General features: G+C 38.9%; 1 protein-coding gene across 1 annotated transcript in view; it reads right to left on the bottom strand.

Moving 5' to 3' along the window:
* The window catches only part of LOC108579226 (potassium voltage-gated channel subfamily KQT member 1), a 117,488-nt gene that overhangs the window by 81,566 nt on the left and 17,870 nt on the right, over positions 1 to 18,052 (bottom strand). The window contains exon 2 of the mRNA XM_017942711.1: positions 6,165 to 6,723. Coding sequence (XP_017798200.1) covers positions 6,165 to 6,723 — 559 coding nt within the window. The remainder of the gene's footprint in view (positions 1 to 6,164; positions 6,724 to 18,052) is intronic.

The following is an 18,052-nucleotide window of genomic DNA, read 5'->3' as shown; positions in this document are numbered from 1 at the left end:
TCCTCTCGTTACGAATGTTTCTGCTTAAATAATTGTACGTTTGCTTTCATTAGGCGTAGAAATGAATTCTTTCCGAATTGTGAGTACAATCGAAGTTTAATTCAGAAAGAGAATAAAAACGGATCAATCGTCGAGTTAATTTCCATTACTGTCGACGATCTTTTGCTATTCTTCTGCCAGCCTGCGTGTTCCGTCGCGCAGGTACGGAACGCGTGGGGTCTTCGTTGACCAGGTTTATGACACGCTCGCACCAGAAGGTTATTTTTGAGAGCAAAGACGCTTCGTAGCTCCGCGAAAAAATAAGTCATTTCTTACAGAACAATACCTTTAGAATTTCGACTTTTCCGCGCCCTCGATAACCGAAGACGTGTCATAAACCAGGTATTCCTGAAGGGTCAATCCACACGCGCGTATAACGGCACTCTCGGCCGAGGGTTGACCTGGCGGAAGGACAGCGAAGATTCCACGCACCTGCAGGTAGGGCCCACTCCTTCCAAGGAAAAGCGCACCAAGGGCGCGATGGAAGGGTGGGTGTCACTCAAGGGGGCACGTTGATTGGTAATTCGTGCGTTCGTGAAAAAAGCGTGCCTTCTTACACTTGGCGGGGGAGTCACGGAGAACTCGAGAAAAATTCGGTGATCGGCATTCGATTCGAAAGGATTCTATCGAGCAGCAAACCGGCACCTCCAAGCTCTCGAGTCGAACAACCCTATCTCCAACGTTCGGGAGAAAAATCGCATCATTCAACCACTCGCTCTACCAGTTTAAAATCAGTTACCCAAGATTGATTTGGCCGGTAACTGTCGCGAACGCGAGTTTGAACATTTGCAAAAAAAAAACGCGACGCGATACTGCGAATACCATCGCGATGGAAACTCGGTGGCTTTGGAAACAGTTGGAAAAATTCCTTTGTACGCCTAATGGATATATCAACTTGACTTGAAACTTGAACTGAATGTAAGTACAGGTACAAAAGAAGAAAATACTGTGACAATTCGTACCGGTGCTTTTTCAAAATCCTGTACGAGAGCAGGAAGATTTGACGTCTTGCGATTTCTAGAACCCAAGGAAAATAATGTTTGTATAAATAGTTATAAAGGAAACGGATAAATGATGCGGTTCTGGTGATTCGTTCGTGACGGACGAAAAACAGATCCACGCTTCCGGAAATGAATGGGCGCGTTCGACGCGGCGACAGTAGCGGCACCGAGGGCAAAATGAAAGACGCTTCCGTGGCAATTTCCGACCGTGACGTTTTGTGTCGCCAAAACTTCGATAGTGTAGTTTATTATCGTAGAATTAACCGGTCCAGTCAGTTAAACACTCTCGAATATACGCACGAAGGAGAAGAAATATGGAAAGTGTAGATAGACAAAGATAAAGAAGAAACAGAGAAAGAATACGCGTACGTTTCAATTCTGGCAAATTTTATGTCAGAATTTGGCAAATCCTTTCAAATACCATTCAGAGCAATATTACGAATTGATCGAAATATTAATCACATTTTGGAGAAGTTTCGCCATAAAATTTCTCGTTAAATAGCTACCCTGGTTCTTCTCCTTCCTATCTCCCTTTAGTATTATTCCGGCGAGATTTCATAAGTAAAGTATTTAACAAAAATTAAGTTAGCTACGTTAAAAATGCGGTGCCCTAAGTGTTCTCCTTCTCTCTCTAATGATAGCAGTCATTTTACAATTGAATAAATAAAAATTGTGTTTTTCGCACAGGGTGTCCCAGTTTCTTCGGATCGAAAAAATGTTACATAAACATCTATACAATCAAACGCCGCAACTTAAAAGACAAATGAACTCCGCACCCTCGGTTAACAGATTAACGTTAACGGACTAAAAAATGTAGCGATTCGAATGGAATATCACGAGACAGATGTAGATCGGAAAAAACTGGGACACCCTATATGCGAATAAAGCTTTTTAAACAGAACCGATCACTCGAAACTAATTCGACACCTATCACAATAAATTCCTACAGCTTACGCAGCAAACGTGAGCTGATTACAAAACCACCAGGTGAGAGAATCACACCGGCGCAACAGGAAATGACAAACGAGCAACGATAAGAGCAACGACAATTCGACGCGACTCTCAAGGGTAAGTGACGGGGGTGAAAAAAGGGGAGAGAAAGAGGAAAGAACATAAACGTGCTCATATTCACTCGTTCGATCGATTCGAAGCCACTAGTTCCAACGCGGTGTATACTTTGTTCTCTCGTAATGAATTATTTAAAGGGTTGCGGTACTTCGTGGCAACTTTGAAAAAAACACACAGACGCGCATGTACACAAAGAGCGCAGAAAAAAAGAAGGAAGAATGTAAAAACGGTTGCGCTGAATAATACATGGATCGAATGTATTTTGATACTTATGCAGGTGGCAGAGCGTAGGCGGATCAAAGATGGACTTTTACGATACCGAGGAAGCGAACGGAAATAAAACGCCGGTCAGAAACGACAGAGAGACGAGGGCTAAGATATGAGAGAGAGAGAGAGAGGAAGGAATGGGTTCGACTATCGTCTGGCTATTCCTTTTAACCCGGTTTTACGATGACGTTTATTCGCGGCGCTCGTCTCGCGAAACGAGGGTAAAAATACTCCGCGAGATATGGAGCGACGCGGTGATAATGCTTTTTACGATTCCGGAATGGAACCGTTTGTATTAATGCGCTCTTCTCTTCTTCTTCTTTTTTGTAATGGCGAGGCGTATTAGATGGGGGGGGCTGTTTCGTTGTAACAGCTGAGTAGTTTCGCGAAGGGTAATGAAGTGGATCGAGAGTAACGCAGGGAAGTGAGGTTGGAATTCTGATGTCCGAGTCATTCGTAGGGATTAAGGGTGGATTCTTCGTTCTTAGGGGAAATAGCAGCGGAGAATGAGCCTGGTAGTATACTGACTTATCGAGTAGCATTGCAATTACGTTCGAATGGCTGTACACAGTGCTCGAAACAGTTAAAGGATCTCATGATTGCAAATCGAGAATTCCAAAAAATTTGAAACTTGGCAGAAATGTAGTTCGGGTAACATACAGTGATCTACAATTCTCGAATAATTTACTTCGCTTGGACAGATTTATTTACTGAGAAGTTGATCGAGCTCACCGAAGAAGCTGAAAGAGGATGATTCAGCCCGGACATACCGATTGCAACCGGAAAAATCAAAAAAATTTGAAATTTGGCAGAAATGTAGTTTAAGTAACGTACAATGATCTACAATTCTCGAGTAATTTACTTTGCAGATTTATTTACTGAAAAGAAGCTAAAAAAGAAACGATTCAGCCTGGATGTTTACTCATGTGTAATAGTAAATTTGGCGAACAACTGTAATTCAAATCAGCCCGGTGTAATTGCAAATACATCAATTATCCCGAAACGAGGACGCATTCGACGAAATTTTTTAATTCGAAGGCTGACGATTTTTCTAAATTCGGAATAACGAAACTGTGAATCAACGATGCAAACGTATCAGCAACATTAGTATTACACTATGACGGCTTTCAACGTGAAGCATTCGCAACAAGAATCGACGACGCACTCACGCGTCCCACAAAAGCTCTCAACTGGCGGTAAACGCGCGGCAGCCAGGCTGGGAATCCAGTGAAACGTCCGTAAAAATAGAGAAGCGAGAGGCGGCTACATTCGCCATTGGGATTCCCACTTGGGGAGAAACACCTCCGGCGTGTTTTGTCGCACGAAACGGACTCGACGAACAATGAGACACGCGCTCAGACGATCGAAGGATCGCCGTCAAAGAGACCTCGACATCCATAGACGATACAAAGAATTTCGATTCACTTGTTGAATCGAGCTGCTTCTATACCGTTCAGAATAACTGACATTGCTACCGTCTGTCTAGAGATTTCGAGAGAAACATTTGTCTTCTGGGACAGAATATGGAAAATGGAGAATGAGGGATGACCCTTGGGGGAAGATGTGTGTGCTTCCTATTGATTGAAACGTACGAGCGGAGAAAGGTATAGCCGGTGGAACAAATATAGCGAGCTCGTAAAATCGGTCTGAAATCGAAGTAAACGAGTGTTCGAGTGTTCTAACAAGGGAACTGACGGAAATGCGAGAAGATAAAGACCTGAACATCGTGTATTACAGAATCCTGTTATACCGCTACAATTTTGCTCTACCAAAAATTCACGTATTTATACTGCGTAATGTTCAAATAATTTATTACAATTGCGTGACTTGTTCGGTAGCTTCCATTTACACATTTAATGCGAAATTCACAAAAATGACCAGTTTCCAAGGATACGAAAGCATAGAAAGCGATGTCGTGCAAAATATAGTGTGCCTTTTGTATAACATGCTATTAGCGAGACACCGACAGCACTGTTACTCTGGCAAACACCCATGACTGACACCAAACTTTCCTTTGATGGATTTGAAAAAAAGTCCATTTTACCCTCTGTTACAACAGTAACTAGGGAACATCTTGAAGTGATAATCACCGATTTCGACGGGTCTTTGGTGTATAGTAGTTCTCGAAAAATATTCCACACGTATTTTTGTACATCGACCTCAAAGATGGGGGTTGATAAAAATATTTGATCTAATATCTCGAAAATTATTAGAAATAGAAGAATAATCTAAATTGACGAATTTTATATTTTTCAGCAACAAATCTTTCACAGCGAAGGAATGAAAATCGCCCTCGAAGATAAGAACGATAAACACACTTGGTGAAAATTATTTATAAGTTTTTATTTTCAAAATTTGTCGTTGAGAAATACAAAATTCGCCAATTTACATTATTCCTCTGTCTCCGATAATTTTCGAGATATCAGACCAGATATTTCATCCCTTAAATGTGAACGACTGTCGATAACAAAGATTCCTGTGAAATATTTTTTGAGTACTATCACATGCAAATTTTAACATCGACGATTATCACTTTGGGATGTTCCCTTGTATACGCAGAAAGAAACGCGAAATTTGATATAAGATGAAAACTAAAATACCGTAGAGACGTAAATAGATTCAAATCTGGTGCAACCAAAATGGCGTCGCAGCTTGGATAGACAAATCAAATATAGATTCGATACAACTTATTCCGCGTTCCACCGACATCACGTTCAAGTTATTTCCTTCGCGTTTCATACTCCCTACACAATTCTTCCATGTGCATACACATGCATAACACATTTCCATAACGTTCTCTTCTTATTCCCATCCGTGAAGCACGCTCCAAAAGGTTTCAGCTGTTTCGACCTCTCTATAAAACTTTTATTCCCTTGCTCGTTCACTGTGCGATTTAGAAAAAGGAAGGACGTTGCACAAAGAAGATATAATCAAAGAAATAAACAATGGCTGCCGGTCACCGATGATCGACACAGCGTGAACAGAAAGCTCGACGCCTGGACACCAGAGTAACAAACCTGTCGATACGTCACTAATCGCTCGAACGTTTCAGTATGTGTTCAGGAAGCGAAGCCTCATCCCTAACGTTGATCCTTGCATTACCGGCGAACGAATCAATTTCACGATCGGTGCGTCGGGCGAAATGTCTGTTTTGAATATTAATCCGTATCAAATACAACCGTCCCAATGAGATAGACATCAGGATATACCAGTGTGTTAGCACGTGCATTTCTATATACACACAGACGAATAATACGAGATGTGAACTAATTTTCACGAAAATTTTACCGAATAGAGAATTTACTAATGTTTCACGCTTGCTCGGTCGATACAGGAACTTTCTAAATTCAGCGATCGAACCGAAGATTAAGCAAGTATAAATTATTATTATCTTCAGCATTGCAACTTTCCTTATATCTTATCATAACTGTATCAATGTAAAACCCTCTTTAAGCAAATTTCAATCGAAAATAACAACCCCAATATCAGATATCAGCAGAGTAAAATATAACGTATTAAGCACATTCGTATTTATTTATAAATAAGCGAACATTTGCGACAAACCCTTACATCGTTGCGCCATTAAGTCAAACTCAACTTCAAAGCGCAATTCCTCAAAAATGCTTGAACAATCACCTCTTACTGCCTTACCACAACATCCATTAATGATACCGTCCCAACAAAGAAATCTCGTTTAAACGAATCTCTGAAGAAACCTACCTTATCCCGAAGCGATATCAATAACTACGTAAAACAAAAGCTCCAATATCATGATATACGCATACTCACACAGTGAAATGATAGACGAAGCAGATCCACCCACCAGGGTGTTCCAGGAACACGTACAGCCTCTCCTGGAAGGTTTTCCCCTTCTTGTGATGGAACACGTATTTAGCTTTGAAGGCCTGATCGATCGGTAGATAGATCGGATAATACGGATCGGGTACACCGGCCTGGTTCAAACTAGGCGGCTCAACTTCTGTCGCGTTCATGTCGTTGTTGATGATGTCATCCTTGCTCTTTTTCCGCCGGTACTTCCGTTTCATCGGCGTGGGCACCCTCTTGTGATGCGCCTCGCCGAATCGCGGCGACCGAAAACGCCTGAGGAAGGTGAATCGGCGATTAGGCGAGGCGGTCGCCTCCTCCATCTGCGCGCCGTTGTCCTCGGTGTCCTCTGTCTCGCTGCCAGGCGTTTTCAGGGCCGTGTCCTCCGATTCGAGGCAGTGCTCGGCGATAAGCTCGTCCTCGCTGGCCTGCAGCGCTGCGTAAGCGGCCGCGGTGCTCGAACGCTTTTCCGTGAGCCTAGAGCATTGGTCCTTGCTTCGTGGAAGACTCTCGTTGGTCTCACCTGGACATTTCCAGGATATTGCCGGCTTCTGCTAGGCTCAATACACGCCGCCACTCCCCCCAGCGTCGTTTTCGTCACCGTGATTGTGTTTCTTTTTTTTTGTTTTGGGACGCAAATTTACCGTTTCGAGCAAGAGTGCTATTGCTGGCCAAGAGTTTGGAATCACTTGAACTTGACGTTGCGACAGTTACTGGTCATTTAGTTTTTATGTGTTTTGTTTTCATATACATAAAAGTGGACCACGTAAAACAGGCCATCTGATTATCGCCTCTAGTTTCATTTTTGTACGTAATTTGAATGGTTTCATAGGTGAAGGTGATTAGGTGGCCTGTTTCACGCGGCCCAGCCTATATTTCGGTACTAGAAATCCTTTAATATATTCGAAGTCTTATTATAAAAAGAAGTTGAGCTAGAATTTTTTTAAGGGATGTTTAATTTTACATAGTTTTGTCAGTCTGGCAGTTGTTTAAGTACCAACTGGTAGCACTATGGTGCTTCACTAGTTTCGAATGAATGAATCTAACCTGAAGTCGCTAAGCTTTCGTTCTCCGAATTCTTCTACTTACTGAAACGTTTTGTAATTCCAAATTTTTGACCAACAAGGCATACGATGCGCGATCTCTCTTACGGCCTTCATGCAGGGTGGACCAAATTTCTTTACTCATTGTCGGATGACCTTGCGACTCTACCAGGAATACAATTTTATAGTTTGCTATTTAAAAAAAAAGAAAATAGAAGTAATCTTGAAATCTCTGGAAATTCTCCGCCTAGAGAAAAATGATTACTGGCAAGTCATGCCCTGCTCTGTACCATACAACTTTTGTCAATAAAATTTTCTATATCTGTAAAGATAATGGAGATATTCCAGGTGAACAGAGTTATTGGTCCACCCAGTATGTAGATCACATTTGGTGCACGTTCTTTCTTCCCCGTTTACACATTACATTGAATGCATAAATAAAATTGACGATAAACAAATTTCTAACGGAATCGTTAAAGAAATTATTAAAAATTTAGAAGAAACGTGGAAAATAAGAAGAAGTCTATTCAAAAATAGTATAAAATTTCTTTAGATCTGTAAAAGGATCATTTATCGCGCTCGATCAAAATTTAAACTTTCTGGCAATATACTTTTAATTTCTTTCTATGTATGTAACTTTTACGCGATTTTCCAAAAATTGCAATTCACAAAAGGGAACCGCTAAATGTTTTACCTTAAAGTCTAGCGGTACTTATTTTCACAATTGCAACTTTTCTGCATTTCTTTGGAAAATCGTGTAAAAATTACATTTAAAAAATTGAAAGCAGATATATGAAAAGTTACATTGCCTAAAAGCTTAAGTTTTGATTTAGGGCGATAAATGAGCCGTTCAGTGCACAACTCCACTTTTTGAAAAATCTTAAATTTAAGTGTCAAAGCACTTGGTATAGTCATAACTTTTTATATTTATAATAATTTCTCGACTTCTCATTTTATGGAGTTAATCGATTTGTGCACTGAACGGCTCAAATGGCCCTCTTACGGATCTATAAATATGCAAAGTTTGAAAAAATCAAACATTGGTAACTTCACAGGAGTTTTTGAATAATACTCCTTTGAAAGCTTGAAGAGTATGTTAGGAAACCCCACAGTAAATATATTAATGTTCGCGTTTGTTGCTCGGGATGGTGAATTTGATCGAGTTTCATCGTCGACTGCACATTCGAAATACGACTTTTACTCCTTTATATTACTACGTAATACCGAACGATGCTTAATTAATTATAAATAATAATTATATCCTCGAGATATCCTCAAGAGATATCCTTGTCCTGTTTGGTCTGCTACATTCCTATCATAATTTTTATAAACAACTTTCTTTGTGCATGTTCACAAATATTGGAAATACTTCGCATAGTTAATATTGTTATACATATTGCTGCACCTTATACAAAAATGCTAAAAAAAAAAAAAAAAAACGAAGAAACTACACCGACGCTTTTAAAGCCTGGGAGAATTTGTAAATTTTAATTAAAACCTTAATTAAAAAGGCTGTCCTGTAGACAAATCGAACAAAAGTGGGCAACAAAATCGATTCAAGAGTTGAATACGTGCAGAACCTTCGTTTCATTCGATCTAAGTCGTCTCCATCGAAACCAAACTTTCTCCTAGAGTGCTCTCGTAATTCATCTTGCAATGGCCGGCAATTAGCGATGGGACTCTAGACCATTTAAGACGTCTCGAGGTAAAATCTGAAACTCAAGAGGTCTCAAGACACTTGTAATGCTCCTATGCCTCTCGCGAAATTTATGAAGTCTCGAAGATCTTCAGACACTTGCAATTTCTATGTTCCGAATATATCACGTCCTTTCTTCTTATTTCACTGCCGAAATTTTGGGAAATGTTTCAAGAATATTCGTTTACTTATTTGCACGGGAAATATTTCAAATTTTTCTACTGAATGCGTCGAATCTTTCGGTATTTTGATAATTAGAAGGACACAATGTCAGTACATGGATCGTAATATTCACATTTTGCATTAGAAAATAAGCTTATCCCCCTTTTTTTTTTTTTTTTTTTTTTTTTTTTTTTTTCAAAATGAGCGGCTTGAAACCGCGGGAACTTTCAGAGTGACCTAAGATTAACCCTTTGCAGTTGAAAGCCGATATATACTATTATTAACAAAATTTTATCAACGACTCATCTTCTTTTCTCTTAAATAGACATACGTTCTTTCGTTTTTCTTCAAAAATACATCAACGAAATGCAAAAATTGACGCTCTTTTTCATCTATCACTCGTTCACATGATTTCCATTAGAAACTATTGCGTCCTCAAAGGGTTAACACTGATAAAGTGAATTTGATAGAAGCTACTATTATAGCGACCTGCTTCTAGTGGGCCAAACAGTATATCTAACATATTCAGTCTCTCGTAAACAAGCTTCAAGACTCTGAATCTTTCGATTCACTCTACTCTCTCTAAAAATCCTCGCACTCTACGCCAATTTAATAAAAGAAATCACAAGAAAACATTCTAATATCGTTCACTTCATGGAAGACCCTATGAGTCAGATTCATATTCAACTCTCGAACCATTTTCACAGCTCACCGGCTGTTCAACAATCAGCCACTAGATCGTCCTAATTGCCTCGGAGCAAATCTGCTGGTCCGTTTCACGGGACACCGAGCAATCAGATCCTCAAGATCCTCAAACACCACCACGATTCTCGATCCTCGATCCTCTTTTGCACCCCGTTCGACCATTCTCCAAACCGTGCAAACGAACCCTTCCTCGAATAAAATTCACGGACGTTGAAACATCCCGGTGAAGTTTCCACGAATCGATGCATTTTCGTTGTTTAACGGGATATACAACCTCGTCGCACGAGGAGTTTGATCGTCGTGGTAGACCACGCGACGTCTCTATCGCGCCATATCGGCAGCTCGATGCAGCTTATGCGGTCTGAATTTTGTGACACGGGGAAACAGCGAATTTCTGGGCAAACGAGTCTGGGGATTTCGGGCTTATCGATCGACATCCGCGAACGGATGCTTCAAGACGCGAAAGAGCCTCGGTTTGTTTCACTTTCCATGGTATGGAAACAGCTCGCGGTTTCGAGTTCACGTGCGATTGAACAGGTCTTTTTTTGGAGAAGCTTCGTGGAGAAATTTTCGTGCATTTATTATCAGAAATAAGGCTCGAGTTGCTGGTCTGTTTCTTGTCCTTTGGAAGAGTACACTTCTTTTTACGCCTAGTTTGATAAATTTGAGGTTAGGTTGCCCATTTAACCCTTTGACAGTCTGATGTAATTACGAATTAGAGTGACTAAAATTCACATTTTACACGTATCTTTTTAATAATAAGTAGAAAATGGTATTTCATTTACAAATGGAAAATATGTTAATATTAAGCTACACAATCTTTTTGCACTTTCTATCTGTATATAACACGAGTAGATAAACTAAGATGCTAAAGACATCAATAAGACCTTTACCTGTAACCGTACTTCCAAAAGCGGCTTCCCCCAGAGGGAGAAACCCTAATTTGTCCTAGCTGCATGCAGTTTTCAGTAAATATATTAGAATCAGTTGACTTTCGCTGGATACAAGAATTCTTCGTACGGTCCTGACAATGGTTTCAAGTACTTATCTGCTCGTATCTCTGTCAATTTTCGGGTCCCGGCAGCTAAAACATGTTTACTTTGACGTCTGACCGATTTTACGACCTCGCTGTATCGTGGCCCCGACTATACGTCGTGCGTGGTGTACATAACCCTACGTCACAGTTACGATAATAATGTGGCGGGTAGGTCGTTGCCAACAAACCCTTACCGAACCTCGTTCTACTCTTCCACGCGAACTTCCTCTTTCCCAACTCCTTCAGATTTTAGTTTCCGTTCTTTTGTCTCTCCCCGGGTTAAGACTTGCCTTCGTCCTCGAGTAGCCTAAGAAGCGCACATGTGGCATCCAGGTTCTCTACGTATTTTCCGTTTCCACCACTTTCTCCACTTCTGTCTTTATCTATCGCTACTCCTGTCTCCCTGTCCTCACAATATAAAAACCCAGTACGCCTACACCTCGAGACAGTTTGTTCCTTTACCGACCATCGCGACGTACCCGCCGAACCGCTGCCGCCGGGACAATTAGCGAACAAAACAATTGTATTTTTCCGAGTCAACTGTACGCCGACCATCGCATTTCGATTTTAATAAATTGAGGTGAAACCAGTGCAACGGCGTTCCTCACCCACCTCAATAATATCTCATCCCTTTCTCACTTCCCTCCTAGAAGTCTCTCTTGAGTTAAGCTGTTCGTTATTTAACGCACTGACCGAGTCTCGCTCGGGATAAACTGTCGAAGGGTGAATTCAAAGACTAACTTTTATGAATTTGGAATAACGAAACTAGTTATGCAAAAAATTGCATAAAATCCTATGAAAATTACTTCGATCAAACACACTATTTTTCTAAAATACCCAATATTTCGTATGCACCTAACCTAATACAATTGCTCTTCAACAACGTACGACGTTTAAAGAAAAAAGAAAAAGAGACAATAATCAAGAAGATCGTCTCATTGGTATGAATAGTTAGTTGCAAATAACGAATAAATCGAGTACTTTTGTCCAACATTGACGTGACAGAACAATTGAAGGGGTGAAAATCGCCCTCAATGATGGGGGTAATAAACGTATTAGTCCTGAACTTTTTTTTACTTTTCAAATTTGCTGTTGAAAAATACAAAATTCGTGAATTTACGCTATTTCTGCATCTCCAACAGTTTTCGAGATATTTGACTAAATGTATTTACTACCTCAAACTTTCAGCACGATTTTAACCCCTTCACTGTGCAAAATTGTCAATTTAAAAAATACATACTGATTACTTTTTTTTTAAACTACTATATATCAAAGTTTCATCAAAATCAGTTCAGAAAGTGTCCTCGTAAGTTCAATTACAAAAAAAAAAAAATAATTTTACACTGCCAGATACGATTACGCAGAGAAATATACAACAATTGCTCCGAAAATCGTAAAAAGAGCATATATTAATTTGAAAGAAAATATTTCTATGCCCTTCGAGGAAAATCGTTCTTATCACGCAATACGGTCTTTAATAACCGTTCCACACTATGGAAAATCATAAAATATCAAACTATTCCCTCGCTTTTATGCACCTTTACTCCTTCATTACCACTGTATTTTATAATAAAGCTGGTAGATTAGATCAGCACGATAACGCGCGGTATCGACAACGTTGGCAATCTCGCGAAAAAGTTAGGGTTTTATTAAGCGATAACATTTATAGTCCGCTATTCCCTGCTGGTAGGCGATACTTCATTTTAATCTTTATTCTCAAACGAAGAATAAACGATCGTTATAGTAAACGTGTAGTATATACGTAACACGGACGAGTATACTTTTCCACAATGTCAGAAACGGAACAGTGGTTCGCGAATAGGTAACCGGATTTCCGATAATGCTATGTCTCATCGACAGGATGCTATCGTGAAAGAAGGAACAAGTGAGGTGTATCGGTGGATTTTACACCGTGTACGGTTGTGTCCTTTGAAATGTTCCTGTTCACTGAACTATCTACAGAGTGAGGAACAGTTTACTCGATAAATTCGAAGATGTTAGAATAATCATAACGTGAAACAGCCTAATTGTTATTTCATTTCTTTTTTTTTTTTCATATTATAATACACTGGCTAATCGATCTCAAATGAAGGATATGAGGTTTTTTCAATGGAAGTGTTTTTATTATGTTGCATAAAGGACTCTAATTTTTGGGTCTTAGGCATTAGCCTAAAAATTTCAATTGTGATTGCTGATATTATATGGAAAAAAATTATAACAGACCGTAAGTTACATTGATTTGTAATTAATTTTTAAAAAATATTGTTTTAATGTTTTAGTAGTGGTACACGTACACTGGCGTTTATAAGTATTAGGACACCTGGTATATTCGTAAAGAAAATATTGTATGATTTAAATTACATTTCTTCGCGGAAGTTAGTATGATATATCGTTGAAAATACAAGGTGTCCCGTAAAGAATGTAACAACCGGAAATGGGGGGTTGCTGGGTTGACTCTGAACAACTTTTTCCTTTTCCAAAATGTAGTTTGAAGCTTCGTTTTCGAGTTATTAACGAAAAACACTGGCCAATCAGAGCGTGCGTAGAGCCCGCGCTCAGGGACGGGCGAACAGAGATTCACCCGCGCGCTATCGTGAACGACGCGTACGCGTGACTTCTCGGTTATCGATCGCTGTCAAAAACATTTGACTTTGCATCGCTACTTTTATAAGGCTTAGAAAAATGGTTTTCTGTCGTCATTCTGACGTTTGTATAAATTTTTGAAAAAACTGCAATTAGTCGGAATCGCCAAGAAAATAGCAAAGGTTAGGTTCGCTGTTCGCTCGTCCCTGAGCGCGGGCTCTACGCGCGCTCTAATTGGCCAGTGTTTTTCGTTAATAATTCAAAAACGAAGCTTCAAACGACATTTTGGTCAAGGAAAAAGTTGTTCAGAATCACCCCAGCAACCCCCCATTTCCGGGTGTTACACTCTTTACGGGACACCCTGTATACAGGGTGTTCACGTTTTAGTTTCCAACGCGTTTCTCGTGATTGGTAGATTTAGGAGAAAAGTAAAAGAGGGCAAAGTTTCGTTATTTTTTATAGACAATACGATGGCCTCGATAGATTTTTTAATTTTGCAATAATTTTCGCATAATGACAATACCACGAATTTTTTTTTTTTAATTTTTTAATTTTAATTTCGAGACAAGTTCAACGACCTGCAACAAACTCAATTTCGTGACAATTTTTGGTATAGCATAATCAACGACACGCTATTAGGATCTTATTCTTATGATGGCACGTTATAAATGGAAACGGATCTTTAGAATTTTAATCGTACGTCAATCGTTATTTCCAGGATCTTAACAATTTTGTAATGGCTGTTTAGGTTTCCTTCGCATTCAACAGGCGTCCTAATACTTATGAACGGAAGTGTAGATCCAAAAGTTCACAATGTGATAAAATGAACAGGTATTTTTCAAATTTTGTTTGCTATACAAACAAGCTAAATGTTATTATTATTTTTGGTATTAAAAATTATGTGTTCAGCAAGGGGAATGACAATCGTTAAGAAATTTAAGATATAATACAAAATCTGAAGTGAAATACAGTCTTTAAAATTAGAACGCTACATTTAATATACTATTATTCGAATTATATTCTTCCAATATTGTTGAGTAATATTCCAGTGTATCGTGTGAACAATTGTTTACTGCAAACCAGTCAAATCGATCCAATTTGTAGAATAATATATCAATTTGTCAGCTTGACATTTTAGCTGTACGTTCGTAGATTTGGTTAGGATGTATATCCTAAAAACAAATTATGAATTTCAATGATAAATCAATTACTCGACTAATTGACTCGACTCTAACCAAATCATACGCACAATTAGCTGCAGTCATGCTAACTCGAACTGAACTACTGAGAAAGATGGACGAAATGACATTTGCATATGCATTATAGAAATAACTGATAAATGCACATAACTGTACCTCAAGTTTCAATGAAATTTTCGACAACATATTCCACGAACTGAACAATTTCTATTATAATACTAAGTCCAAAAATAATATTACAATTTCTAATAAATATTCTGAATCACTTACAATTTACAATATTTTCATTGATAATACTAAGAACGATGGATCGTAGGGAATTCTGTACAATGTTGTATACGGAGGAATTTTAAAAAGCAAGAACAGGTAACAATTTTTCAATAATCCCCCAACTATTCGAAAGCAAGAGAAATTATCGATAGAAACTTCAGCCGACTTCCTTTTACATTCTTCACAGACGAACTTTCGTTCCACGTCTCTTTTGATTGACAAGCGCAGTACGAAGTGCACATTATGCGCCCCGATATTCAGAAAGTAAGAGACCTTCCGAATAAAGTATAACTGTGACGTCTAAAGGGTAGAGATTCGAGCAAAAAGAAGAAAAAATGGGAACAGAATGACTGTGAATGTAAAGTGGCGAACAAGAATTTCCGATAAGACAGATTTTCAATTCATTTCCTTCAGAAAGAAACAATTGAAAGAATTTTAATCATTGTTGTGTATTATCATTATAGCAATTGACAATGTTGTCAACGTTATTTCTTCCTAACGGAATATAAGACTTTTCTCACAAATATGAAAATTTAAATCGAAATTAAATTTAGTCCAAAATGTAAACGTTATTTATTTATTATTACTGCCACGTTAATTAATTTTCCTTTTCCTTTTCAAAAGTGAAAAACTCGTTCAACTGAAAGTTACTGCAGAAATAAAAAGTTTTCAAATTTTTATTTTTGTACTTTTATCCATCAAGTTGAACATATGTAGTAAACTTTGAGCTTCTTACAATCACCTGTGTACAGAGTTCTAATTATGTTCACATTTTACACGAATTCCAAGCCTCTTACGTTAACTGTTCTAATTAACATTTTTGAACGTCGAAAAAAAATGAAATAGGAAACTTGTAAAAGTGTCTGTAAAACAATTAGGACGAATAAATTGCAGCCTCGTTCCAGAGTCCTGCAAAGCACTAAGGACATTCTAACTTCGCTCAAAAGGTGAGAAACATGTAAAGCTCCAAATATTTCAGAACATCCTCAAAAATGAGAAACTGAACCTCCAAGAATCTTCCCAATTGCGTAAAAAATCGCGACAAGAAAATTAAACGACAAATCGCGCCGTCGTTTCATCAAAAAAAAAATAAACAAATCGTTCGTCGAAGCGGATTTTCTTTTTCAAATATTTCAACGAGCGAAAAGCGTAATTTTCAGTTCCAACAGAAACACTAACCCGTAATAACCGATCGCGCAATATTTTTCCATTCATACCGATAAAACAAATTTCACCGTATGATATCTTCTTTTTTCTTTTTTCCAGGTAAATTGTTTTTTTTTTTTTTAATTTTTTCACAAGTGCTACAGTCGAGCAAGACTTTTCTTTTTCGCACAGCGGGCACAACGAGGACAACGAAAACGGCAGGGAGATTCGATTATTATCGACCACGTACGCGACGGCTACATTTCTGAACGTTCATTCAAGTAACGAGATTGCTCGACATGTCGCTGTGTACTGGCTGGCCTCCGCAGCCCACAGACCGCTTATCTGTCATCGAAGATCGCTGCAGTGAATATTGGAAGATGTGAAATTTTGCGACGAGGTTTTATCGGTGAAAGGATTCAATGGAGGATTAGGTTAGCCGGCGGTTTTCTCGCATGGAGAAATTTTCCAAGTGAGTTTCCTAAATGTTGCGTTAATTGGAGAAATTGATACTGTCAAGGGCACGAGTTCAAGATATAAGAAGCATTAGGCTGGTCCATGTGAAACTTCAGGTATATCGTGTTTCTTCAAAAAATAATGCATTTATACAAATTAATTACACTTTTCCTAACGATCGAGTACCAGTGTTGCCTTCCACAATGTTCGTGAAGCCTGATTATTTAGCAAATAACTCTTTATTTGCAACTGAGTTCTTAAATGTTAAATGTGCGCGAGTCCAATGTCCTGAGGTTCAAAGTTCGTGTAATCGTTCGTACCAGAGTTCAGAGTTCTATTTCACCAATTTGTTCTTACAACAATGTCACCTTGGTCTATCACCGTTCAGTCCTGTTATATGTTCTTGTCCGTCCATTTGGGTCCCTCGACGGGGGTGAGATTTGGGTGGAAGGTCAAGACTCCCAATCAAGTTAGGGCCTTGGTCGACGCCCGACGCCAACCACTCACCCTTAGGGAACGGGTGTTCTGGGTGAGGTACGCGTCACCTGAGCTTGTGGGAAAAACCCAGGGTAACGGTACCGCTCGCTCGCTCGCATGTGCCTCAGCTCGCGCGGGTTTATGATACGTCAATTGCTATTGAGATGCACGAAGAAACTCGAAATTCTCCGCTTTTACGAGAGGTTTGGAGCCCTCCTGACAATAAGGAATAACTAACGAACGAAACATTAAACGCGTATTCAAACCTTAATCTGAAAAATAGCAGAGTCGCGTCCGTATCGTAAACCTGGTCTAAACTTAAGTGTCCTTAACAACTGGCGTTAGTTCAATTTTGTAAAAATCGTTGGATTGCTACTTTTACAGTTTCTTCATTTTGGAATAATTTGTTTGTCGAAACATTGTTTAGGTGTTCGAAGAAATGGTGTTCTATTGTGCATTGTTTTCAATCATTTTTCTTGAAACTTGGCTCATTCTCCAATGAAAAGTCACCAATCTTGAATTTTGCACACCAACGTTGAAGTGTCCTAATTTTTCCGCAACCTTCTTCAAATGCTCAATTTATATTTTCACCAGCTTTTACCGCAGTTGTTCCAAGTGTGAACTTATGCAAAAAAGTTACGCGAATATCCCAATAATTCGCCACGTCAGATAATAATCTCCACACAATTGTATTGTCAATTTTATGATTGTATAAAAATTTCGAATCGAAAACAATTTAATATACTACAGCATCGACCCGCCAATTTCAGCTGTTGAAAGAACATTTCATTCGCGTCGACCTAATGTAACAATCGAAGTCGCAATAAATCAATTGTAACAATTCAAATGGTATCGAAGATGTGATATTTCGTGTTTTATAGTGTAAAATAGTTTTAGTAAGAAGGTTATGCACTTCTAATATTACAGAAGATTGCTCGCGGTGAATGTAGGAAGGTCGCGAAATTTTCTGACGAGATTTTATTGGTGAAAAGGTTTGATGGAAGGGTTTATTGATGGCTTGCTGTGTGGAGATATTGTGGAAGCGGGACTAGATACTCTTTATATTGAAGTTGGCCAAT

The sequence above is a fragment of the Habropoda laboriosa genome, unplaced genomic scaffold, assembly GCF_001263275.1.
Source record: "Habropoda laboriosa isolate 0110345459 unplaced genomic scaffold, ASM126327v1 scaffold14, whole genome shotgun sequence".
Classification (NCBI taxonomy): domain Eukaryota; kingdom Metazoa; phylum Arthropoda; class Insecta; order Hymenoptera; family Apidae; genus Habropoda; species Habropoda laboriosa.
The sequence above is the reverse complement of the archived record's forward strand: the minus strand, read 5'-3'. Positions and strand labels throughout refer to the sequence as shown.